We start from the raw sequence: 27,758 nt of genomic DNA on the forward strand, positions 1-27,758 counted from the left end.
TTAGTGTACTTTTTAGTCTCTGAATATCAGAGCAAGCTGGCACATTTGGAAGTGCTTTTCCTCATTCAAAATGTTGTCTTTAAGCTTTTATTTGTTCTGTTTTTATTGCTAACTAGGAATTGTTTTATTAATTGTGATGACAGCTGTATTTCTGGGATATGCAGATTAGGAAAGCTTACAGGATAAGCTTTCAATGCTTAACCCATCAATTTTTGATACACAGGAACTTCTTCAGGATGGAGAACATAATTTCTTGCCTTTGGGTTCTTGGAATCATCTGAGGTAGTCTGGCCCTCATCCACGTTACCTTTTTGACAAGGCATATCTGTTCTTCAGCAGAGTTTTTCTCCATAACACATTGAACCTTGAGCAGTCAAACAGCACACCAGAAATGTAAGTTTGATGTGTATTGTTGAGACTTAAGATCAAATTTATACAGGAATTTATTTTCCCATTCATCTATGCATTTGGGAAGCTATCACTGCAGGAAGAATAATGAACCTTTGACATTGGTGAGGAAAATATAAAGACTATGTTTAAGTAATTCAAAATCCCCCTGGGAATTGTTAGCAGTTACAGTTGTAATGAGATATTGTGATGTTGCTTAACGTGAGGTAGATTTCAATTGGTTGTCTTGGTGCTTCAGGTTCTGGAGAAGCTGACCTCATCATACTTTGAGGGAGTGGGTACAGTTGAACACCGAATCTCTGTGAGTGTTCTTACCCATAAAGAGGTGATTTGCAGTTTGGATTTCCTGTAGCCCCTTCTACAGTATTTTTAAAAGGCAAAACGGCCATGTGTACTAAAATTTTCTTTATGAAGTAAATATCATCTGTAGAATGGCACATGAACAGTGATTGCTATAGTAATCGCCTATGGAATTTTTAGCAGCTTGAGCCCCAGAAGATGGGACAGTTTACAGATCCACTCTCAGAATAGCCTGAATTTGCTCTGAGGGAGAAATAGATATTAAAGCAAGTTCCAAACAAGCATTGAAGTTAAAAATTTATTCAGTGTACATTTTTTAATGTAAATGAGAGGGGGGTTCCTTTATTTGTCTCTCTTGGGTGAAAAAATAGTATTTCAGGTACTATTGATTTAGTGTACAGTCTTTAGCTTTCACAGGATTTGGGGCTTTTTTCATTGTAAGTCTTGCTTGAGGCTATTAGAGTGTATCTCCAGACCCTTGAGGTGCTAAGGCATCTTCATAGTGGTAATGTAAATGGTGCTTTTGCTGGACTGTCTTGGAATTTACACAGTGAAACTGTGTTTTGAACCTCCAAAACAACACTTCTATATAGCCAGGAGCAGGCTTGGTATTCTTGGTGGGCCGTATCTAGTCTAGGATGAACATAAAATATGCCTACTTTTGACGTATAAGCAAACTATTGTAGGCATGATAATCTTTCTGATTCCTGGTCTTTGCTTGAGGAAAGCTAGGAGCCTGGTGCTTCTAAAGCATGCCAGCTTCTGGTGAGTATGCTCTAAAAATTATTTGTGAGATTTCCTGAGTGGTGCCTGGTGTGTTTTTTAGATAGAAGGGTTAAAGGCAGATGAACCTCATTCAGTTCCTTCTCTAGCAATAATTCACTTAAAAGTAGATCCAAAGTTTCTAGCCCTCTAGCAACTTGTTGATTTGTTATACACAAGTATAAGAGGAACAAAGACCAACATTTCACTGTAAAACTAAATTTAATCTTTTTTTGAACCTATTTAATCTTTCTGAAGTGCATTACTTTCCCTGTTTCTGGGCCCAACCTCACAGTAATTCGGACATCAAATCCTCTGAAAATTCACCGCGGTTTTATTAGAATTCTCTTGTTCATTAAACGCAAAGAGCATTGATGGATGAAAAGCTGTTTATTGTAGGCAGAAAAGGGAAGAAATTATTAGGGGTTTTTTTTAGTTTATTTTAGCAGTCTTTCTCTGTTCACATTGTCTAGATTCTTATCTCCCAGCTATATTTCTGTATTATCTCAGCTGATGATAAGCTGTCAGAACATTGAGGATTTGGCATAAGTTTCTTATAAAAGTCTTTGAATCTCTAAACCTCCTTTCAGAAACTTGAAAATAGGTGTCACTTGTCTTTGTTCTTTGAACAGAGGAGAGTGTGAATTCTTTTCTGCTTAGCCCACTGTGAGAACTAATTGCTGTAACCTGTGGCAAGGAGCTTGGATTAACACTGTGTGCTAAACTAAAGCCAGCCTAATTATGAGTACAGAATGTGATTTAATGCAGCAGACTGGGAGCTATTTCAGGCAACACATCCTACTCCACCTTTTATTCAAATGCTGAATTCCCTTATTGGAAAGGGCTACTGTGAAGCATGGGTTAGGATTTGGGTGGATCAGTTAAGTACCAATTCATTTTATTTGTCCAAGTTGTCTTCTGCAAATAAGTTTACTTGTGTAACTACATTGATGAAGGTTTAATAGAGTATTTGTTATATAATGTGGTTGAGTCAAGCTCCAAATTATACATGAGAGGCTTCCCCATGGTAATTCCAAAGTGAGCTGCAACAGGGTTCTTCAGTAACTTCATTGTTTTTTAACCTTGTGCCTTGCAGATGGAGGAGGCAGATCTAAGTGAAAGAGGGTTGCCGCAGATTACATCAATCATGAATAGAGTCAGAAATTTGAAAAACAAATACAGAAATGAAGAGAACATCACAGATGAATTTAATTATACTAAAATCTCAGCTGATACAACAGGTAACTGGTTTTGTTACTCTATTGCCACTTATGCAAAAGATCTTAGCCTAGACTGAGTGAAAGAACCATTCATTAACTGAAGGGATTTCAAGTTTAGTGTTTCTTCAGTATTAATGACCACAAAGTTAATTTTATCTCTCCTTATTTCTTAGCTCTTTGCTTTAATCTTGTTTAAAAAAATAGTCAGTAACTGTCTTGCACAAAAACTTATAAAATGTGTTTTCTTCTGTACATGTTGCTGCTGTTTTAATCACTCTCCTTGTTTTTGTCAGATAACTCTGGAACTGTCAATCAAATAATGATGACAACAAATAATCCAGAAGATTGGCTATGTTTTTTGCTTAAGCTAGAGAAAAAGGGTGTTCCTCAGATGGATGTTAGCCTACTCAATAGACTCATTGGTCGTTACAGTCAAGCAGTGGCTGCCTTACCTGCAGAAAAGTATAGTCAAGATGAGAGCTATGCTCGCATCCTTGTGAGATTTGCTGAGTTGAAAGCGTAAGTAGAAATCTTCAATATGAGAACTCATCCTTCTGCTTTTGAATTAAGATAAAAATACCTTGTTTCATTAGTGTTTTCTGCAACAAATTATCATTTTGAGTGTGATGTTTTCATTCTGGTTCCTTGAAGGTGAGTGGCTTTGGTTAGTCAGCTTATCTGTTGTTTCCATAGTACTTGTGTTTTTTGTATATGCTAATAAACATCATTGTTTAGAGCTATTTGATTTAGAGATGTCAACGTGCTACTTTTTTTCTTGGTTCTAAATGTAAGGTACAAGGGAGAATAGCATGAGAGCTTTATTTTAGTATGCTTTTTCTCTTATTAGAAAAGACACATCACAATTTGTTTAAATTAGCTGCCTTAGGAAGAATGTCTCAGAACATTATTATTTGAAAATTAGTTTTGGTTGTGGTCATTTATTGCTTTATTCAGTACAAATTCGAGCAGTGTGGTTGTTCAGATGTGTTTAGACATAATTTGAGACAGGGTTATAATTAGATTTTTTTAATAAGGGGTTCTTTTGTCACTTGAAATATCATTACAGCAAATATTTTTGCTGAAGAGCTGTGTTTTAAACTGCCACAATCTAACAGCTAGAGCTGAGCAGGTGATCTTCCAGTGAACGTAGCTAATATTTTTCTTGTATGTTCTTCCCTTATTTGACTTGGCATATGATTTCATCTTGCAGTTTGATAAATGTCTGTTTCTCTGCACGGCCATTTGCACGGATCTTGCTGCATCGCTATTACTAAAAGCATACAGTGGAAGTAATCTGTTGAATCTCCTGTTGAGAAACAGGAATGAATAATAACCTTGTGAGTCTTTAGTATTTTGAAGAGGGAAGGTGTTTTTGTGTAAGTGGAGTAAGGAATCTCTTCCAGAAAACTTTAGAGATACATTGCAAGATGGTATTCTTATTCAAGGGCTAATTGCTTTTCCTCAGAGCAGAAACTGTAATATAGGTTTCTGGATCCTAGTTTGTGGAAGTTGTTTTCCTGAATAGTGATCAAGTCGCCTGTGTTCTTGTTGTAGGAGAGTTTTAAGTTCAGAAATATTATTTCCTACCTCCCTAATCACTTGCACCTATTTTCACTTGATCTGTAGAACATGGTTTTAGAGTTGGATACTTTAAAGATGTGTGCAAGAGCTGTGTTCAGTATTCTGTGTGATGTATTGCAGAAAGCAAAACCAAAGGTGCTGTCAGTTGCTTGCTAATGCATTAATTGTATGAACAGTTCTAGTTATGGTGTCTCACTGAAATGTCTTCAGTTATCTGTCTACTGCTACAACCGCTAGGGACCTTCCTGGGAGAGTAGTGTGTCTTGTTTTGCTATTAAATGCATTCTACATCTGTACTAAAATAACTTCTACTTTAGTAGGCAACATTACAGAATCTACCCATCTCACCAGGTAGCCCAGATCTGCTCTTTTTGTTTTCTGCTACATATTTTTAATTGGCGAATGTCATCAGTCATGTTTCCTGACATGCCTAATAAAAATTTATTTTAAAAAGATGAACTACCCACTCCAAACCTCTTTTAAAAAATGTGCCCACCAAAATCTGATATAGTATCCATCCCACTGGAATTTCACTATAAGCATCTCCCTAAATGATGATTGCTCATTTGGAAATTACTTTCAGATACCAGCTTATTAAAAATTTTTATAAGCTAATACTTCCTTGTCCAGAGTAGCATATAATATCAATTATTTATATGAAACTACATTTATGAACTACATGTGTAATCTCACCAGCAATGAAATTGCTTTTGGCTGGTTGGACCTAAAAATCAAATAATGTTGCTTATCTGTGATTGTTGGAGATTAAGTAAATCTGCAAATAAGTGGCTACTTATTTGGATCTTTTGTGTTTGGCATGTTTATTTACTGCTCACAACTTATTCTCATTGCTCGTAATTTCTTTCTTTAAAATTTCCCTGGTGTTCTACACTTACCTTCTCTATTCCTGGCAGTTGGTTTGTACTATATATTTTGTCTTTTCTTGGTTTTAGCTTCTGTTAAAGAAAATCCTCTCATCTCATGACTTTGTAGAGTGCTTCTCGTTTATTTTTTAGCTATTGCAAGTAAAGCAATACTGGTACAGCAAGTTAAGTGACACTGATAGGTGCTCTGATGATGCTACTTTTGGTGGGAGAAGAAATTTGCTTTTTCAGTGGAATTGTTTGCTGTTCTCCCAAATATTCCACCTAAACAAGGTGGAAAAGCAAATCAGCATCACAAACTTCAGAAGCAGTAGCTACTCCCATCAGCAATGTTTTGTTCTGATTGTAAATTGTAGAATGTTAAGTGGTTGGAATGGATCTAAAAGAACATCTAAGCCCAACCCCTCCTGCTGTAGGCAGGGACATCTCTCACTAGACTAGAGCAACCGCTCAAGGTCTTTTCAGCCTGGTTTTGAATGCTTCCAGGGCTGGGGCATCTGCAACCTCCCTGGACCAGTGTCTCACCATCCTCACAGTAAAGAATTTTTACCTAACACCTGGCCTAAAATTTTCTTTCATTTTCTACCCACTTTTCCTAGTTCTACCACTACAGTTCCTGACCAATAAGTCCCTTTCCAGCTTCCCTGCAGGCACCCTTCAGACACTGGAAGTTTGCAATGAGGTCTTCATGTGACCCTCTCCAGCTGAACAGCCCCAACTTTCCCAGCCCATCCTCACAGGAGAGGTGCTCCAGCTCCTAATCATCTTTGTGGCCCTTGTCTGGGCTTGTGCCAACAGCTCCTTATCCTGTTTATGTTGGGAGCTCAGTGCAGTGCCTCAGGTGGGATCTCCCAAGAGCAGAGGGGCACAATCACCTCCTCCGACCTGCTGACCAAGCTCCTTTTGATGCAGTCCAAGACTGCCTTTGGCTCCTGGGCTCCAAGCACACACAGCTGGCTCATGTTGACTTTTTCATCAGCCCTCATCCCCAAGTCGTTCTCCCCAGCCTGCTCTCAGTCACATCTCTGCCCAACCTTTAGGTGAAAAACTGGATTATTCCATTCTTGGCACTGGACCTTTTTTGTCCCGGTATCTTTAGCTGCAATCTGGCTGTGCCAATACCTTTTGACCTTATATGATACCAAGGTTGTCTGAAGAACCCTTGAGTGTGCTCTGACACACAGACAGTGCTTCTATGATTATCTGTATTGTACATCAGCAGTGCCAGGCTTGCTCCTGTGGAATGCTTCTAGCTGTAGCACAGTGCCACCAAGCGTGTGGCACTCAGTGCCTATTGCTAGCATTAAGTATTTTTCTGCATATTGCTACCTAAGCTGTTGCTGCTTTCTACAGGAGCTTAAAATTTAACTCTTTGAGAGTGAGTGTAATACATTATGGCTTTATTTTTCTGGCTCAGACTTTGCCTGCAGATGGGTTATTCTGTGCCTGTGCTATTGCTTTGGATGATCAAAGCTGAGTTCAGTAAACCTACATGAGTCAAGTAACATGCCTAAACTATCAGAAACTTCTTTGATTCAAAATTCCACGGAGTTCTACTGAAAATATGGTCCTTTTCATGTTGTATTTTTCTGCACTTTTATTTTGAACCATGGTCATAAATCTTTCGCTCTTCCCACTTCTAAGTGGTACCTTTTCATACCTATTGAGCCAATGGGGAACTTAGGAAAGAATTCTGTTATCTTTTGATTATGGATGTTACTGATAAAAGTGTTAAGCTCCTTTTTTTTAATGTCAGTTGAAATGTAACATTAATGTATTTCATAGTGATGTAGATTTAGGCCTTTTGTATCTTGACTGTTATTTGCATCAGCTGTAGTTGGTCTTGAATATTTAAATGTTGGTGTGCTGTGAGTAAGCATTAACCTGCTCAGCAATCTATGGCTGAATGTAACACTAAGATTAAAATTTGCCTAAAGTAAATGAACTATGAAATGTGAAAGTGATTAAGGATTGAGTCCTTTGAGTTTTGGAAAGGTTCAGCTTGACGTCTTTCAATTATTAGAACTTAAAATTCTTTGCTTATTTGTAGTTCACTGATTGCTCTAAGAAAGAGGAAAATTTTAACCTATAGGTTAACGTATTTTTCGAAGTTATTTAAAGGCTTTATCCAGCACACAGAACTTCATCCTCTTCAGGCTCATCACCTTGTATAACTATGAATGTGCTGTCTTTACAGTCTTCAAGACCCAGAGGAGGCACGAGATCAATTTCATCTGGCCAGACTAAACTGCAAGAAATTTGCTTTTGTGCACGTGGCTTTTGCACAGTTTGAGCTTTCACAAGGTGTGTAAATTTGGTGTTGCTGTTCTGTGTAGTTCTCAGTTTTGTTGTTTAAACTTGTGCTCCTGTATATAATTTGTAAGGAAACTGATAGGTATTGAATCAGAAAGGAAAAAAAAGTGGTGTTTTTTTTTTTTTTTTTTTTTTTTTTGTTTGTTTGGAATTGAAATTGACTGAGAACATGTGTTCATTATGCACAGTTCATTTTTTTTCTGTTTTAGAAAAACTTTCAAACCAGGTGAAAATTGTTATTGGTTTCTACTTTTCTAATTTAGATCTTGCAGTGAAGGCTTTTGAGTAAGGCTCTTCCTGCAATGAAAAGTGAGGCTCAAACACTTTGCTTGCTTGTGGAAGACATTCTGTCTTCTTCCAAATGGCATCTGTAGATTGTGTATGGTTTTTATTAAACCAAAATACACTGTCAATGTGCAGTTTGGTTGCCCTGGTTGTTGCTAGCAATGCTGTGTTGGTTGCCCACAGGCTTGTAGTTTTGGTGTCTTTCATTTCTATGGGTGATTTGAACAGTGACCTGTGTCACCCTGTTTCTTTCTTCCTTTGGCAGTTTGCTCTGTAAAGACAAGCACATTCCATGAAAGCTGTTTTCTTATTTGAATGGAAAAGACTTGATGGATATGGTTTAAGATTTATGTGATTTGTTTTCCTTCATTTTTTTCAGTATCATGCAAGTTGTTGTATACTGCCTTGTATGAGAAAGTTAGCTATACTAAATAAATTAATCTGTCTAGTCTACACTTTAAACAAATTCTAAATACATTTTCCTAGTTCCTTCTTTTTTTATTTCTCTTTATTTTCCACTGATAGTGGTTTTGTCTATACATTTTCCCTTCAGTACTACTTTTTAACTGTATTTTAGGATTCAGTTTAGATGTTCAAAGTGTAGTGCATGAGGCAAAGCCATTTTGTTAAAATCCATAAGTAGATGCTCATTTGTCATCTCAGATTTTCCAGTTTTTCTTAACTGATAAATTGATTGTCATTGGAACAGGAAAGGCTGTGAACCAGCTGCCCCCCCGTGAAGTACATGTTATATTTATGAATGATTCCTGTACAGGATGGGAAAAAAAAAGACAAAAACCTGTATGTTTGTGTCTTGAAATTACACAGTTTCTGTGTTATGCATAAGTCAGTTATTTGACCAGTCTTATTCTAATATAAACTTGTGGTATTGAACTTCTAAACAGTAGTAAAAAGAAACTAATAATTTATTTAGTGAGGACTGGATATTTATTTAAACAGATAATTAAACACTAATACTGCAATAACAAAGATATTGTTAAATAAGTGTAATAAAACCTATTGTGTAATTTAATAAAGTGTAGAAATGTTGCTGCAGGTTACCAGTGACTACATTCATCTGTAGCTATGGGATGTGTTCATGCAATAGTTTATCTTACTTTGACAGCAAGTAATCAACCTAAAATGAAGTTCTAATCCCAAAGGAAATAAGCCATTTATGATTGGCTTTGTTCTATCTGCCCTGTGCTCTCTGATTTGTATCTGTTACCCTTGAGCTGATCTAGGTGTCCTTTGGTAATGTGTAAGAAGCTACAGTGTCCCTGCTGGGTGCTTCAAAGAGGATTAGTTGAACATGTGAGTTGTAAATTGTTACTTAGGAGTTCTGTTCTTCAGTGTGTCCACTTAGGCCAGAGGGAAAGGAGGAGGGTAGTGCTTTATTGCTTCTTCATCCCAGTGATTTCAGCAGTGCTTGGCACACTTGTCAGTATTTTCTTTTGCATTAAGAAAAACTTAATTGCACGTTCTCTTCCTTAGCTCACAGTTTTGCTCAAGATAAAAGCTCAGGTTGAAATTGGGAAATTAGACTTGGCAAATTGATGTTGATTTCTTAATAATTGAATATTAGTGATCTGGAAATGGCGTGACACAATAAAGGTGCCATTCTGTTCTTTGTGGCTTTTTTTTTTTTTTTTTTTAACTTAAATACTGACTATAAGTTCATTTAAATATCTCACATGGGGAGCTGTTTTGTCTTTACTTGGGTGTTGAACTTGAAGATGATTTCTGTGAGTTGGTCAGAACTCATGACCATAGATAAAACTCTACTCTTGACTATTTCAAATCTTATGACAAGGAGATTGATTCAGGCTTTTGGTGTGATGGACGGATTGAAACTCAGAAATAGTTTTGGCTTTATTTTGTACCTTGGATCCTCATCTCTTAAGGGGGATGAAGCACCTAATTTTTCACATACGTGTTTTGGTGTCATGTTCTTTCTTACTCAATGCGGCACGTAATACTAGGAGGAATTACTTTTGAGTAGCAGGTCTTGTTGAAGCAATGTGTGGTTACTAAAAATAGGCAAAGGTAGAATCAGAATGCTGGTTAAAGATGCTGAGAGTCTATCGACTTTGATAATGATTTATGAGAAAAAACAATATTTGACTGTATGGTTAAACCCCAAATTCTAACAAATACAGCAAAAAATTGACTTAAATGAAATTGTAGCTCATCTAGTTATGGTGCTTCTTTGCTTTGGTGTTTGACATCATCCATTAAATACTTAAACTAGGTTACTTAGAGTGTAAGTTCCTGATGCCTACACTGCACTTCCAGCAGCCTGAACTACAGGTAGCAGTGATGTCCAGCTTCATTTGCAAGTGGAGTTTTGAGTGCAGGGGACACGGTGCTCTTGAATGTACTGTAATACATTATAAGGAATACTGAAGTATATCATACATGGCATGAACATAAAAACAAGGTGGTTTGTTTTGCTGCTTTGGAATGAAGGAAGAAGGGCATTTGGGGTTTCAGGGGTATTGACAGCTGTAACAAAACTTTTGCATCATTTTGCCCAGTTTTTCTTTAAACCAAATAAAGTGTTGTGGTTACAGTACACTTTATTTTCCTTATTTGACTCTTTCTTATAGATGCCTGTGTATGTCTTTACATATGTAAATTGACAGCTTCAGTGTGTTTTGGTAACAGACTCTGTTTCCCATCCCATCTCTCTTCAAAGTTCTGTTTATAGCATTTGGTAATGTCTAAAACTATAATGAAAAATATCCTTGCTTTTCTCTCCTCTTTTCTTAACTGTAATGCTGTCCAGAGTAGTGGTGTTTTATTTAACAGCTCTTTTTAAATTTCATTTTTATGAAGTTCATTAAGGATGTTTTATAATATATGCATAATAAAATTTTTACCGGGTCAGATGTAAATGGAAGTCAATACAGGTTGTATTTTCTTGCTGCTACTACATGAAAAAAATGGATTTTAGAATTTTCTTACAGTTCCTATAACACTAAAAATTACTTAGAATGCATATTTTGTGACTTGGTGTTCAATTTATTGTGAGAAATTGACTTGTGTAATTCGCTTGTAACTTTCCAAGCAGGTTCCTTAAAATGGCAATGTAAGGGGAGGTGTCCCTAATGAACAGTGGCTTCATAGCACTCGCAAAGTGAATATAAGACAACAGGAATGTAACCATCTCACTAAAAAAACCTTGCCCCAGTGTAATTGTTTTTTTACTTCTGTGATTTCTAATTCTGCTTCTTACTACTTAGAAAATGAGAAGAAGTGTAAGCAGATCCTTCAGAAAGCTGTGGAGTGCTCTGCTGTTCCCCAGGAATTGTTGGAAACTGCTCTGCAAAACTTACATTTGAAAAAGATGCAGCTACTTTCAGATGAGGAGAAGGAGAACTTTTTAGGTAAATGCAGTTTCTTAAAATACTGGTCGTTTATGCATGTTGTGATTGTAGACTGGAAAAAAATCACTAGTTTTTGTTCCTTCTAGATACAAACTCAGAATCTGTGTTGCCCAATAAGCAGAAATATTTGACTATATTATGAGTCTCATTCCTTCAATGCTGGTTTTCATTTTCAGTGCAGTGACTGTAGTTTGCACGAGCTGTGGGATGGTAGATTCTGTAATTCTACAGAGGTTGTTCCTCTGACTGTCACAGGCATTTGCAGCGTGTAATAGAGACTGACAGCTCTGAGTGTGAAGTAAGAGCTACTGTTGGTAGAGAAGAAATAGGACTCAAATACACCTCCAAACAACCTATATATGTGTAGTTTAGTCTCTGTATCGTGTGACAGACTGGGGAAGCTTTGACAGTCATTTCAGTGAAGTCAAATCTAGGAAAAAGAATCCATTTCAACTTTATTTTGGACAAACCCCATATATTTATCAGTCCAAATGAATGCTGTATATGTAAATGCATTTATTCACAGCTTCAAAAGATTATCAAAAACTTTCTGTACAGTTATGCACAGTTAGTGTTGTGATGCAAATACAAACCGTGCATCAAGTCCAGAAACCTTTGGTTTAATTCCTTTTTCTTTTCTTTTATTCATGCCTAGGTATTCATTCCAAGGTATCTGACATACCAGGTACAATCAAACACATTAGGCTGGGAAAAAGTAGTTAAGTGTTTAAGAAATGTTGGTTGCAGGACCATTTTAGAATCGTTTTGGGTGGAGGAAAGCCTTAGGTCATGGGGTCCAGCTGTGGTCAGGAGTTTTGTGAGAAGCAGATAGGTTGTCTTAGACTGTGTAGGAATGAAAGTATTGTGGATCACCAGCCAGATGTGAGAGTCCAGTGGCCAGCTTGGTGGTTAAAAAACAAAACAAAACAAAGAAACAAAACAAACAAACAAAAAAAAAACCACCAAAAAACCCCCCCCAACTTTGTTGGGGAAAAAAAAAGCATGGGATGCATTTGTGAGATGGTGATGGTCTTGGGTTGGTAATAAAACTACACTGTGCATTGAGGCATTTGTGTTATTTACATGAGTGATTCAGTCCATTGGCATAAGTAGTTTGTAAAACAGTAAGTACTAGAAATAACCAATACTGCACTGTTCATCTACCAGAAGTCTGACTTCTGGCTGAAAGTAGAAGAGGGATGTGGGAGAATTCAAAAGAAAAGTAAAGTTCATTTTTTTTTAACTGATACAAATTTAAAAATGTTAAGTGCTATATTAAAAAAGTCCTTAAATTGTAGCTTCTTGGAAGGCTGTGGGTAGCCATCAATCTTGTGGGTCAAGCAGATAATTTCCTACACTGATGGGACACAAAGCCTATGTAATCTAGAAGATCATATTATATATTATCTTAAAATCTTTGAATGGATTGGATTGGAAGGGGCATGAAAGTTTGTCTAGTTCTACCCCCCTGCTATGGGCAAGAACACCTTCCACTAGACCAGGTTGCTCAAAGCACCATTCAACCTGGCATTGAATACTTCCTGTTGCCTTTGATTTTTTTTTTTAGCTATGTTCTTTGGTGTCTCTTTAAAAAAAAAAAATCATGTAGCATTGAAGAGATCTTAATAAAAATAACCAGATATTAATTTAAATTTTTAAAAAAGGATTTGTCAGGAAAATAGCTGAGTTGAAGAGATTGTTCATTTGAAGGTGCTTAAAATAGCTTGTACTCCACATTGTTCCCTAAAAGAAAAAAAATTAACCTATTGTTACATGGATGTGTGTTCGTTAAGGTGTTGATACATTTTCATTAGTATATTCTGAGTTCTTGTGGTTTCTTTGTCTCTGAGAAATGACCTTTCCTTTTTCTGTAGGAAAAAGTAATACAGAAGACAGTGTTGTTCTGAACTGTTTATTTGTGGGTTTGAGGTTCTAGAATGACTTTTCAAATAACTTGATTTCTGGTTGTATTTGCCATAAAGTATATCTGAAATATGTTCTTTCACAAAATTTATTAAGTTGACTGGGCATTTCATTTTAAGATTCATGTACAACTTCATAAAACTTCAGCTAAATCTTCAATAATCAAGCAAGATTCTCTTCTGGATTAAGATGGGGCTGGTGAATGGGCTGTTTGCTATTGCCTGTCTTGATACTCCCTGACCTTGCACAGCTTATTTGCCACTCTGATTTTGCTATCAGTGAAGTCAGATGGTTTAATTTAACTCAGGTAATTGCTTAGAATAATTTAGTTGAATTTTTCTGATATGATCTGAATAATTCTAGCTATTTTCCCCTACAGTATCAAGCACACAGGAGTCTGGACTTCAGAATATAGGTGGAAATCACAGAAGCTTAAAAAAGAATGATTCTAGTGAAAATTCTTCTACTGTTGCCAGATCTTTATTTAGGTAATGTCTTAATTTCTTATTTAATGTCTTAAAACATAATTTAAACCAAAACCAAACACGCACACTACAGTGTTGTGTTTTGTTTTGTGGGTTTTGAGTTTGTTTTTTCTTTTAGGGAAGAGAAGTCACAGGAACTGGGTGCCCTAGTTAATTACCACAATCCAGTGAGACCACTAAACAAATCTAACCAGGTAAAATATGTAACATTTTCTTTAAAATCTTCTAAACTTTTTATTCTGCTTTACTCACCTGATAACTTTTGAATTTGCTCTAAGATTTGCCCATTTGGGAGGATTCCTCTTACCCTCGTGTCTGATGATGGTGATGACATGGAGGATTCAGATGTCCCACTCACTCCTGGTGTTATAAAGAGGTATGGTTATTTGGTTTACCTACAGCACAACAGATTTTAATACTCCTTTTCAGTAGCACTTTTATTGGAAATGTCCGATGTTAATGTTAAATTTGACTTGAAGGATAGAGACAAACAGCCATTATAGTTGCAGCAGGTACTGCAGTATCTTACTTTGAATCTTACTACATAGATTCTCTGTATGAAAGCATGTAAAGGCGAAGACTAAGCATGTTCTAATTAATCAGTAAGCTCAAAAGAAATGGAAATTAAAGTGGAAATAAATTTAGTTCAAAGTATCTTTATGTTCATGTAGTCCAGTTTTTAAAATAACAGCTTAGATGGGCTTTTAACTTTCAAAATATTTTTAAAGTCTCATTTTGTAGGATTTCTTTGTATTATTTCTCACTTTGCTGTCTGAGTGGACCTGCTTTTCTGTATATTTAAAGCTTGTAGCCAAAAGTCTTCACACAACTACTTTTTTCAGCTGATTAACAAAAAAGGTCATTGTCACACTGTGTTGGCATGTGATATAATTAGGAATGTTACTTCAACAGGCAAACGTCTAGCTCCAAACAAACAGCCTTTGTTGCACCTTTTCCACCATCAGAACCGAAACCTTGTGGCCGTAATTCATACAGCTTGGGAGATTTGCAGGTGACTTAAATGTTTTTTTAAATACATAAAAAGTACTCTACCTGTTCTATGATATTAGTAAAAGTAACACCTTTGCAATGCAAGCAAGAAATAATAGTTTCCCTTTAAGTGATCATTTGTGGATAGAAGTATTCATTGTGGCTTTTAAACTTGAAAACTGTTATGCATAATAGGGCATTAAAAAAGTTTTCTCTGCACAGTACACCTGATGGGAGCAATGAGAGTGGTGTTAGGAATATCATTTATGAAGAGGAGATAAACAGACTTCAACTTTACTACAGGACCTCTTTCAGCTGTAGTCATGAATTTTACCGTAGGAAGTACCCTATTTAATGAAGTCCATTCAACTAAGTTATAGTGCTCTGTGGAGCTATAAATTACAGCTTTTAATAGAGATATGTTTCCATCAAAAATATATATCTTGCATTATTATGTGTTACATTTTCATGTCTTCATCTCCCTAAAAGAAAATTCCAGAATAGAAGGCATTTAGGCCTTTATTATAGAAACTGGATTATTGAAATTCGACATGTTGATCTAGTTTAAAATAGCATCAGTAATACTTGTCTGTGGAACCTGCACAGTTCCCTGATGCATGTTTGCTTTGTGGTGCACCTGCCATTTAATTACGTTAAGGAAATGTCCTTTGGATACTACTCATGAGTTTTCCTTTGATTATTTTTTAAGATGCTTTTTATGTTCTTTAGTCCTTACAAGAAAAAGCAGCTTTACAGTTGCAGATGTTGGATGAGGGCAGCTCAGAAACAGCTACCAATTCAACTATAACTCTCAAAACCAAAGTGGATGCAAGTCTTGTGACAAAAAGAGGAGGTAATTATTAATGTCAAGTCTGAGTAATTTGAAATAGAATAAGCATTGAAAATGTTCTGTTCTGTATTATTTTTTTAAAAATGCACTGCTAAATAAAATGTTTTTCAAAAGGTGGAAGTTACTGCATTATTAACTTCTGGAGAATTGTTCTTAAAGTTCTTTTAAAAAAGTCAGTTTTGGTGTATTTCAGAAGTAACCCAATATCTAGGGAAGTATTTATCAATACATGGATTTTGACTGTTGTGTGAAGTAAGCTAGAAATAGAGATTGGCATGAGGTTATGTTGTCTTTCTGGAAAATTGGTTGGAAAATTGGTACCAACCAACTTGGATTTACAGCAAGGATTTCAGGGCTAGGAAAATCTAGAAGCCTTTTACTAATTATTTACCAGCTTGATGGAGTACGGAACACATGTACTAACCTGTGGTTACTTGCTACATCAGTGTTTCATCAGAAAGCTGGTGAAATCACTAAGTGGCTTTCTCATCCTGCTGAAAAATTTAGGTGAAAATGTTTAATATTGTAAGTTTGATTTAGGATTGTATAAGTACATGTGTATTGTAGGAAAGAAACATTTCAGTTGAAAAATGGTGGTTTTTCAACTTCAGTGTCCCCTCAGCCCCCCAGCGAACTTTTCCCACTGATATGCATTCGGAACAGTTTGGGTTTCATGTCATACTTGCCTTGTTTGTGCTTCATTCGTGTTTCCAGGTGAGATGCAGGTTGAGGTAGTTCAGTCCTTCAGCAGCTGAATTGGACTAAGCTGCTAAGCATGGGATGCTGCTCTCTAGTAACTTGAAAACTTTTCAAGCTTGTGAAGGAACACTCTTAAGCTGTGCTGTTTGCAGCCTGCACTGTCACATCCCACCATCTCACTCTTGTACTACCTGTGCAAAAGTAACCAGGAGACAGGGTGGCAAGTCCCTTTAGCCCTCTGCGTTCATTACACTGAATTATAAGTTTGCCTATTGTCACAGAAAACAGACTTCTAATTTAGAGTATGGTAATACTTATCTTCAGTGCTTTATAAACCTGCTCAATATCCTGGAATGTTGTAGTGCAGTTTATGAAGGTACTCCTATTGCATGTGTTGGTGAAGGAAACAGTTGCATCTGTGTTACTGTTACAGTATTATCCTAAGATTTTGAAGAAAGATCCCATTTTATTACACTGAATTGAATAGGGAGCCTGAGGACTTCATTAGTGTTTAAGGCCTAATTCCAGTAAATCATATGTGTTTTAGTCTGATCTAGAAAATGAGGTAAAATTATTCTAGGAACTTTTCAAATATTGAATCATTTTTATGACTTGTGGGTTTCCTTCCCCCCCCCCCCCCCCCCCCCCCCCCCCAGAAAATAAAGTTCAGCATGTGGAGCTGAAGGTACCAGAGCTCAGGAGTCTGGAAAGTCAACAGCAACGATGTAGTTTTGGTGAAAGCTATAGAAAGCAGTTGGAGCAGATTAAACAAAACTGTGTGAACGCCAGGAAAAAAATGCCAACTCCAGAAGTGTCACAGAAAAGCTGCTATGGTGAGGTAAAGTAACAAAAATATGTACTACATGTGTGCTAGCGGCAGCCTTCTCACGTTGGAGAAATTATTTCTGTGTTCTTAATTGCAGCTCCTTGTGTGATATATCTTGCTTTGCCCTTTATAGGGAAAACAAATGAACCTTGAGCAGTGTGGTCATCCTGTTTCAAGACGATTATCGCCACCAGATGCTGGTTCTAAGAAAAGTGACCCATCACACATTTATGGACCACCAAGCACCACACCTAATGACTATATGGCCTGGTAAGCCTGTTGTAACATCTCTAGTCTCTCTGGAAAAACTTAAGCAGATTTTTACAGGGTTCCTTAGATTTTTCTGTTTAGATAGCAAATATTCCAAGTGCTTCTGTAAAGTGCATGATTTTGAGATTCTGATTGCATTTAAGGAGCGTTGCCTTTTTGGGCAGCTTTTCAGCATTTGAATGTTTGCCATCAAATCAGTAAGTCCTTAGAGAGCATTTACCTTTTTTACTGATCCCTGCTGCATGACACTTCCTTTTGGATAACTTTTTTTATGTGGCTGACAGGCTTTTTAGGTTGATAATTATGTATCAGTTTAATTTTCCGTGATGAAAGTGTCTGAGGTTTTTTAAAAGCACTTTAAGAAATCCAGAGGCTTGCAGAATTAAGCACTTATGTTAATAAATTATAGCATTTGTTTATCCATGTTACCTTAAATAAGGCATAAACCCCTATGCTTGTGTTGGCAAATCTTTCTAATTATATGATTACTTACTGTTTTTATAGGTCCTAGGATGAATCATATAGGTCAAGGTTATATGCTCAGTAAGCACAGTTCTGTTGGTAGGACCTCTGTCTCTATGGCTGCTGAATTCAGAATATATGTAGGCCGTGAACCACATAATTCCGTGAAGGGACTTGATAATACTCTTTGATTAGATTCCCTTTACTTAGTTTGTATGTACATGGTAAATATGCAGAATTGCTGAGTGTTTCTGTATTCAAAAAAACCCCATGCTTTGGACTGGTTTTGTCCTTTTTTTTTAACTTCTGTGATTTTTACTCTGCCAAATAAATCTTAGTTATATACAGTCTTTTCCCGTTTGAATCTTGGCATTAGTTTCTTTAAATACAGCAGGGAAAAACAAAGTATGTTCAGAAATATAACTAAATAGATGGTAGACACATCAGGAGAACAAATTTAAAAAAATGGATTTTTTGTAATCTTTAGTTTTCTTAAATCCATTATCTATCTTCTCATAGACAGTGTAGCTAAAGCTCTCAAGGCAATAATGAGGGTTTTTGAAGTTGTCGGTCTCAATATGCTTATTTGAAAATAGGTAATCTGAAAAGTTTTTGAATAAATAACAAACTGGAGGAGAGTAACTGGCTCACTCTATTATAGTCAGCTCTTCTAGCTTTATAGTTCTTTCACTTTTCAGTTGCTGGGAAGTTCCAGCTATTGTCTGAAGATAGTGAGTTTGTGTTTTTAAAAAGTATTTGGTAAGTATGTTGTAGTTTCAGTGTATTTCTAAAAGGACTTCTAAATGAAGTGGTCTTAATAATGATAATTTTTGAATGAAGTGAAGGCTTGGGCTCTTGCTAGTCAAGAGGGGTTAACTTTCAAGGAACACTGAAGATTTCAACTTTGTTAAAATTATCCTAAAAAAATACAACCAATGCAGATATTGTTCATATCTCTTTTGTTAGTTTCAGCACACCAGTTGTAAAGGACAAGTTTCTGCCAGGATGTCAAATTTCTACTCCCTACAGCCAGTTGCCTTTTTATTTACCACATACCCCAGCAACTCCGTTTCAAAATCAAGTTGGCTTGCAGGTAACAATTTTGTCATTTTTTAGTACATATTTTGAGATCTACCTCAGGCAAGATAAATGTGTATATATTTTTTTAATCTGAAGTTACTGTTCATCTTCCTGGGTGAAGAATGAAAAATAGTATATTATTCCCAAAATAACTTTCTTCATGTGTATGTCTGAATTTAGGTGATGTAAGTCAGGTGTTGAAAAATCAGTTTAATTTTGTCAAAATGCTGAGGCCTTTATGTCTGCATCCTAAGCCTTTTCAGATCCTCCTTAATGGCAGAGGAATGAATTAGAGCCTTTTTGTCCTGCAGTGCTTTTACAATGGTGCTACCCACTACAGTACCAATAAAGAGAAGCAATGTGTGTTGAAACCCATGAGTTTGTGGGAGGTAAAAGATTGCATTTCTCCTCCATTTTTGCTAGATTTCACAAATTTTCATACATTTGTTGTGGCCTGACATAATGTACAAATGGGTTACCTTAGATGTGTTGCACATTCAGGTAGGAACCTTCCAAATTCTAGATAAAACTGAGGGATAGGTTTAAACTTTCTATCATAGGATGACTATTAATAAATTATTAAATCAAACTTGAGGCCTTTCTATGGCTTTGTGTGGCAGATATGGGTAATGCAGGCTGTTTCAACTTCATAGTACTGCAGGCTTCTAGCTAGTAATTAGCTTCAAATAAAATAGATGATTTCAGCAAAGCTCTTAAGTTTCATGCTGGGACTGAAAGTCTCTTGGATAATGTAGTTTCTGATGTTATATGTAAAGAGGGTGGTGTCCTAATGATCTGGGAAGCCTTATTAAAGAACATCCTTTCCTTAACTTCCAGTATGAAAAGCATTGGCACCTTTTGCAAGAGTTCAATGATGTCACATGCCAAATGATGATCAGTATATGGGGATCTGGCTTTAATATGAAGTTTCTTTATTGCTTCTAAACTACTTTATCTTCCTCAAAAAGAGCAAGACAACTTAAAGCATTTAAACTTAATAAAAAATAGAGCTCTCAAGTTCTGTTGCAAGTACCAATATTTATTTCTTAACCTTTTCTGTGTGTCTACAGGTTCCAGCTTCTATACCTTCACATGAATGCCTTGTCATCAATGGAAGAGTTTATACAGTGTTAAAGCAAATAGGTAGTGGAGGCTCAAGTAAGGTAAGGTGCTCCTTTAGGTAGTCATTTACACAGTAGTAGTTCTATTGTAAGTACATTTTGAAATCATCTAATAATGGCAGTGTTAACATGTACACTGTGTTTCACCCAGGGAATCCAGAACTTTGCTGGTTTAGTGCTATGCTTAGACTTTTTGCTCTTGAAGATAATTTCTATGGTAGAGTAAGCATTAAAATTCCTGGTAGAATCAGCTCTTCTGTTAAAAGATGCGCTGCATTGTGTACATCCTAATGTTGTTTAGAGCAGTGTAATTACACTGTTGGGAAATGGATGACTTGTAAAGTTGACTGAGAGCCTGTAGGAGACAGACCATCTCTTAACCTTTTCTGTAACTTGTGTGAGACAAAGTTGTAGCTATGTCTTAAGCAGTGAGTGAGCTGCTTTCTACATGGAGATTTGGGGTCATAGGAGCTTGGGAAACAGTACTGCCAAAATCTCTTGAGATTATTATAGTTCCTTACTTTCTTAACAGCATAAGCAGTTTAGCTGGATGCTGTGGGGGCTATGTTAAAGGCCTTAAAGAAGTCCAGATAGCTGACATCACTGTCTCTTCCCTTGTCCACTGATGTAGTCTCTCTCTCTCACTGAAGGCCACTGGGTTGCTTGACAGACTTGCATGTGTTGAAGCAGTGATGGCTCCCTCAAATCACCTCCCTGTTCTCCTTGTGCTTTAGCACAACTTCTAGGAGAGTGTGTCCTAAGGATAGATCATTTAACTAATTACTTGGAGATCTTTCTTTTTGTGACTGATCACTGCATTTCAGTAGTACCCAGTTAGGATATTCTGTAATTTTTCCAGCAACTGAGGTTAGGCCCACAGGTTTGTAGTTTCCTGGGTCTTCCCTCACATCCTTCTTGTCAATTGGACTAGTAGCCAGCTTCCAGTCAGCAAGGAGCTCCATAAAGAAGAGGTCCCTGTGTTGCCAGGGTATGGTTGTAGAATGAGGTGGGATGCCAGGGACCTCTGTGTGTCACTTTCTCGTAGTCTGATTAAAATAAGACCAAAATAGACCATGTTACACATGGGTTTTTGTGTTTAAGTATTGCGAAGGATGGAGATTTCATAGCCTATACGGACAAGCAGTTTTCCTGTTGGACTATGACAGTGAAAAAAGCCCCAAAATATCCAATTGTAATTTTCTTTGTTGTTAGCTATGTCTGTTGCATCTCATGCTTTGATGGTTCAAGAGGAGTCTGTCATACCTTCCCTTTAAATAGCTGAAGACAGCAATAGGATTTTGTGCAGCCTTCTTATCTCGAGACTGACTGAATGAGACTCGATGCTCTCAGCCTCTTCTAATGTGCCATGTGATCTAGCCTCCAAATGATTTTGGTGTCAAAATGAATGTGTGAGGGCAGATCAAACCTGCATCTCTGGGAGTGTAATTTTGTAATCTTTGTCTTAGGAATACTGCAGACTCATAATCAACCTTGTGAAATGTAATATGGCACCAAAATAGCTCCTGATAGAGGGTTGTTTCTGTTTTAACTGGTGTCTTCTTTCTTGGGTTTTTTTTTTTCCATGCTGACTTGTATGAATTTCTTTGTATTGTTTCTTCCTTTTGAAAAGGTAGACTTCTTTGGTATTCTGGCTGAGTTGCAGCGAAGGACCATAATAAATCAGATTTAAGGATGAGTGAAGTTAACAGATACTGTTTTGCAGGTCTTTCAAGTACTCAATGACAAGAAGCAGCTATATGCTGTCAAATATGTCAATCTAGAGGAAGCTGATCAACAGACTGTTGAGAGCTATAAGAATGAAATTGCTCATTTGAGTAAACTGCAACAACATAGTGATAAGATCATCCGCCTTTATGGCTAGTGAGTAAATACTAACTTTATTTAATCAGTATTTCTCAATACAAAGGTATTTTCTTCACTTCTAACTTACGTATTTTATTTTTAGTGAAATCACTGATCAACATATCTACATGGTAATGGAGTGTGGAAATATTGATCTCAACAGCTGGCTTAAAAAGAAAAAAAGGATGGACCCACTGGAACGAAAGAGCTATTGGAAAAATATGCTGGAAGCTGTTCACACAATCCATGAATATGGTATTCTTAAATAATTCTAGGTATTTGTATAGGATAGATGGCAGATAATATGGATCTGGTTTAATTTTGGAGGTGGTATTGTGTTTAGTGTTGGTGTAATCCCAGTGATCTTCAAAGATGGGTATTTACTGTATTAAAAAGGAAAAAAAAAAGTGAAGCAAAAAACCAAGGTAAATCTTGATCCAGAGGTAGACTTAGCTAACTTAAGAAGGGTCTCACAAATATTACTGTTTATGTAATGCTATTTTCCTTCAACAGACAGAAAATATTTTCTGTTTTGGACTACATGGTATACTCCCAATTCCACTTGTTCTGTTAGACTCAAATTTTAGCCACTCACTCTACAGAAGTAGCTTTGACATTAATGAGGGCTCTGCCATCTTGACTTTGACAAAATGTTTCAGCTTTTTCCTAGAGTTCTTCAGGCCTTCCTCTCATCTTATATAGTTAAAGTGTATGCATCATTATTCTGTCTGTATATCATAAAGGAGAAGAGGGCAGACTTGGATCTTTTCCTAATAATGAAGTTGAAAACTAGTACATATAGCAAAAAGCATCACTTATTTTCAGGACCAGACCATTCAATAATATAGCAAAGAGCAAAACCTACTGAAATTCAGGGTACATACATACATGTGATGTTTTGAAAAAAGACACTTTTTTAAAATATCAAGATAGATTGGTATAGTAACCAAAATTCATGTTAAATTGTGCAAGTAGAATTTGTGAGAAGTCAGTTGTGTATACTCCTCAGTGAATGGTACCTTTAATCAGACTAAGCAATATAATTCTTTTATTTTAAATACCTGCTTAGCTAATTAAAGAGAACCACAGGCATGGACAGGCCACTGAATTGCTCCAGAGCAGCAGTTCAGTGTGGCCATGTGCACACAGAGCTGGAGGGTCTGTCCCAAAGTGAGACAAGCTGTGCAACTCAAATTGCTTGGAGCTGTTCTGGAGTACCTGCAGGTTTTAGTCAGTAGTAACTATAACTCTAAGCTCTTGCAAGTCTTAACTGTTTAGGAAGAAATGAAAGCACTTTTATGAAATCTGCTGAGACTCAGAAAAAGCCAATCTGCACCTTCTCTATGTGCAAGGGTTATTGGAGTTGAGTAATGCTAAACCTTATGGTAGTAATTTGGATTTACTTTAAACTCTTTTTTACAGGTATTATTCATAGTGATCTGAAACCAGCAAACTTTCTGATAGTTGATGGAATGTTAAAACTAATTGACTTCGGCATTGCAAACCAAATGCAGCCAGATGTGACAAGCATCATTAAAGATTCTCAGGTGAAATACTTCTGGAAAATTCATGTCCATTTTTCTGTGAAGTGCTATAGTACCTGCTGATAAATTTGAATAACCTCAATTACTATTGAAATTTTATGCTGAATGGTTTTACATGTGTATATGAATATTCATCTATATTGATTTTTACATGTTTTTAATGAACACAATAATAATGGCCTTCAGCCTTAATGCAAACAAATTTTCAAGATGCTTTTCAATGTTTTGGGACAGAGATTGAAGTTTTTATTAAGTGAATTAAATTTAATACATGCTTTACTTAAAAGAATATTTTTTTTCATTTTTATGGCTAGGCTGGCACAATGAATTATATGCCACCTGAAGCAATAGAAGATAGGTCTTCCTATGGGGAAAATGGCAAGTCTCGTTCTAAGGTAGTATGATCTTTTCCCTCCCATTTCCTTCATGTTAAGAAGTAATTCAAACATGTCTTCAGATTTGGTTGTTTTTCAAAATCTTCCACTGAAACTTAAACGTAAGAAAATTTACTATGCCATGATAATAGTGTGCAGAGTTGGAAGGTTAAGCCTTACCTCCCTAACTACATATAAGCATTTGGCAGATGGTGTTTAGAAAAATGTAAGTGCTTAATTAATGAGTAAAATTGAAAGTAAAACAGAGGCACAGGCTTGGGCATTTTAGGGCCACATGTATGAGTTCAGTGTATCCTATTAATTTTTCTATGCTACAGAGTATCTTGTGTTGTAGAAAATTTTATAACATCACCAGGGCAGTGGAATGTGATTGATGAGAAAAGTACTAAAGGAGAGCATTTTCACACTGGCAGTCAAATTTCAACTGAGGGGTACATGGTTTGGTGAAAAAAGTATTTGAAATCCAGATATACTTGCATGTACATGAAGAGTAACTTTTTAACAGTTCAATGGAAGTATTATTATGTAATGAAATAACATCTTTCTAAATAAAGAATAAAATATTTTAATATGTGGATATCTTTTTTAAGGATGGCAAGTTTTACCTTGTTTTGTACTTCTAAATTAAAACAGAGTGCAGACTTGTTCATCTAAGCAAAAATCTAACCACTCTGCTGGGAGTCAGGTTCTCTGTATGCATCTTTCTCCACTTCCTTCTCCTTCCCCACTCTGTGCTTCTCTTAAAGTGCTTCAGCTTCAACAGGAGAAATGGAAAATTGTCCTGCAATGAACAGCCTGGGTGTCATGGTTGAAATATGGATCTGAATCCTTCAAACCCAGAGGAACTGAATTGAGACTTTGCACTTTGGAGACATAGCTGTGATCTGTCACCATTTCCCTGGATTTAAATATTTTTTTACATGTGTTTGTTTTTAAATCTGAAATTAGAATCCTGCAGTTTGACTTGTTAAGGACTAACTTTAGTTTTAAGTTAGTTCTTCAAGTAAGTTGATTTTCAATAATACCATTATTAAAAAATAGTTTTCTTATGGAATATCAGTGAAGGAAGCCACATCACTGTCTTATAGATAATGGCATGTTGGCTTGGTCATTTTGTGTAATAGTTACAAAGATGTCTTATACAGTGAAAACTGTACAATTACATAATAAATTGACTGAAGGGTAAATTTCTTAAGGAGAGAGTAATCTTCTTTTTTTTTTTTTTTTTTTTTGTAATAATAATATTAGATAAGTCCCAAAAGTGATGTGTGGTCACTGGGCTGCATTTTGTACTGTATGACATATGGAAGGACTCCATTTCAACATATAACAAGTCACATCAATAAAATGCATGCTATCGTTGATCCAAATTATGAAATAGGCTTCCCAGATATTGCTGAGAAGGATCTTCAAGATGTGCTGAAGGTAATTGTTCCTTTTGATTTAAATAATAATTATTTTCTATACTTAAAATTATATTTTCTAAACATTGACTTGTGTTTGAGAGACTTTTTCCACAAATAGATTTATTCCAAAAGCAGAATGAAGCTAGAGCTGCTTCATGTAGTTTCCAATTAAAGTCTCTTCAGCTTAATACTAGCTAAGTAAATACTGAAAGCTGTCTAAGTCCTTGGTTCAACATCCGAAGTATAAATACTGTTAATTCCTAGGACAATTCACAATTTATAGGCAAAACATTCTTTCTCTTTTTTCATTTGTAGCGCTGTTTAATAAGAAATCCTAAAGAGAGAATTTCTGTTTCGGAGTTGCTGGTACATCCCTATGTTCAAATTCAAAGTCATTGTCAAACAGGTACATTTATTTTAAATTACATTTTTATTCAATAGTATTTGTAACTATGCTTTAAAAAATGCTTTACTCTTAGATCTACTCTGAGCTTGTTGGCATGACTCAGTTTTGTTTGGTGCTTAAGTCTGCTTCAGAAAAGACTTAAATATTTTAATTCTTAAACCTCTTAAGAACTGTTTTTGGGATTTTTACACTGATAACATATAAAATTTCAGCATAACTATAAATTAACTGCAGGTGTCCCAAATACAAAAGGAACAACAGAGGAAATGAAACGTATCCTTGGCCAGCTTGTTGGCTTGAATTCTCCCAATTCTATTTCTAGAGCTGCAAGGGTAAGTAAATTGTCTTTTCTATTTTGTATAGTAGCAAATGCTCATGCAGACCAAGGTTAGAACGTGTGGTAGTGAAAGCTGAAACATTATATATAAAGTCTTCAGCTGTAGATGGAAAAACATTGTATATCTTAGTGCTTGCTTTTATTTGCAAGGAAGCAGAATCTCTATACATTCTTCTGAATTGGAAGGGTTGAAAATTATGCCAGTAATCTTTACAGTTTTTTTTTCCCCCTTTCCACCTCCCAGTAGATCTGCTTTGCTTTTAAGCTGCCCCTGTGTGGGGGTCTTGTAATTTAAGAACCCTCACTATGGAAAAATTACCTAAATTGATCTGTTAAGTGTGCACATTTTTGGGCTGCAACTGTTTCTGCTTCCTGGAAGTTGCTGAACTGTTAATGCAGTACTATGTGTAAATGTGTTCCTGTGTGTTGAAGTATTGCAGCCTCTCTGTTTATTGCTTGAAAGAGAAGCTTGATAAATCTTCAACTCTGTTCTTTCTACCTGTGTCTCAGAAGAAAGGATAGTGGTAAAGTATACATAAGACCTTGCAAAGCTGCTTTCATGAGGAGGAAAGCAAAATCAGTGTTTATTTACATCAGAAGGGGTTTGTGCTTACACTTCTAGTTGCACTTGATCTGTTTTAAATGTGAGGGTGAGCAAGTAGCTATTTTTCTAACAAAACAGTGATGTGGCTGTTTGTGGGCATTTGAGATCTCATGTCAAGCTTGCATACCCTGAGTACACAAATAACTCTCTCCTTCCATGCTGGTGTCTCCATAGCGGAGACATTTAATAAATTTGGTTTTAGATCTCTGCAACTTATTTATTCTGTCCTGACTTGTGAAGGTCTATAACTTTGCCCACACTGCTAAGTCAGCACATGTATTTTCTTCTAGGCATTGCACTGCATTATAGCTGGTACAACTAAGCTGTCTTAAGTGTTTACATTTTTTTGACAGAGCAATTTTGGAATATTTCTGTATATGATGAATTATTTCAAGTGGTAATGTTTGTTATATAGTTTGAATCCATGTGCAGTACAGCTGTGTTCACCTGAATACCCTGTGTGTTTGTTAACTTTCAGACTTTATATGAGCAGTGCAGCAGTGGTAAAACTCTTGATGTATCAGCATTTGCAAAAACTGAGAGTCAAAAAACATGGACAACAAAATGATGTACTACCATTCAGGAGGTAACAGATGTCCGGTCTGTTCAAAAAGTATTTTGTGCTGCTAGCTTTTAGAAGGATACAGCCTAAAGTTTGCATTTTTATATGTTCATTGTATTCTTCTGATAATGTTTGCAGGTCATTAAAAAGAATTTTGTTGAATGCTTTTCACTGTGGGCTCTTTCACTTCTTGCATGCTACTTGGGTTGAGCAATGACAATGGCTACTTGGAGATTATGGTCTGTGTTACAAAGCACTACAGTGTCTGGAGTACAAAAATTTGTATGAGAATCTTTTAAGATGAGATCTTATGAGAAGCTAATATAAAAAAGTTCCCAAAAAATGCCAATTGATGTATGTGAAAAACATGAAATACCTTTTGAAACATCTTCTAAGGCATGAACAGAGTTACTCTGTTCTGTCCTTTACTAACAAATACCTCATGTCCAGTTTGGATGGACACAAGGAAATGAACACTGTATAAACCACCAGTTACAATATAGATGCATGTAAATGTCACCCAGTTTTTGAGCTGTTCCTGTGGTTAAGTGTTATGATGGAATCATCAGTACTGTATTAACTTACATGAATAAAATGGCTCTTATTGTTATAAAAATGCTATTATAAGTGTAGTCTGCTTTTCAAATTTCAAAATAATAGAAAATCTTTCAGGATTCACAATGGTAATAAATAGATTTTTAATAATTTGGATTTTTAAAAGCATTAATACTAAGCATTCTCTAAAATGCACTGAATGTAAGAGAAGTGGATTTTACATGGTTATTATTTGATT

The 27,758-nt window shown here is 36.1% G+C and overlaps 1 protein-coding gene across 2 annotated transcripts; it reads left to right on the forward strand.

The window, feature by feature from the left end:
- Positions 1–227: 227 nt before the first annotated feature.
- TTK (TTK protein kinase) lies at positions 228–27,450 on the forward strand. 2 transcript variants are annotated; one of them, XM_066315066.1, is made up of 23 exons: positions 228–393; positions 2,567–2,711; positions 2,984–3,209; positions 7,353–7,459; positions 10,999–11,142; positions 13,445–13,553; positions 13,669–13,744; positions 13,829–13,926; positions 14,463–14,562; positions 15,270–15,393; positions 16,746–16,927; positions 17,049–17,185; positions 18,614–18,740; positions 19,798–19,890; positions 21,572–21,729; positions 21,815–21,966; positions 23,134–23,258; positions 23,570–23,650; positions 24,899–25,075; positions 25,372–25,462; positions 25,697–25,794; positions 26,882–27,003; positions 27,104–27,450. In XM_066315066.1, exons 2-22 carry the CDS (start codon positions 2,567–2,569, stop codon positions 26,969–26,971), a joined length of 2,640 nt encoding a protein of 879 aa, XP_066171163.1. In that variant the 5' UTR covers positions 228–393; the 3' UTR covers positions 26,972–27,003; positions 27,104–27,450. The 2 variants fall into 2 exon arrangements, with proteins under 2 accessions (XP_066171163.1, XP_066171161.1); XM_066315064.1 differs by having other exon boundaries at positions 26,882–27,450.
- Positions 27,451–27,758: the final 308 nt, after the last annotated feature.

Source organism: Sylvia atricapilla, chromosome 3 (genome assembly GCF_009819655.1).
Source record: "Sylvia atricapilla isolate bSylAtr1 chromosome 3, bSylAtr1.pri, whole genome shotgun sequence".
NCBI lineage: Eukaryota > Metazoa > Chordata > Aves > Passeriformes > Sylviidae > Sylvia > Sylvia atricapilla.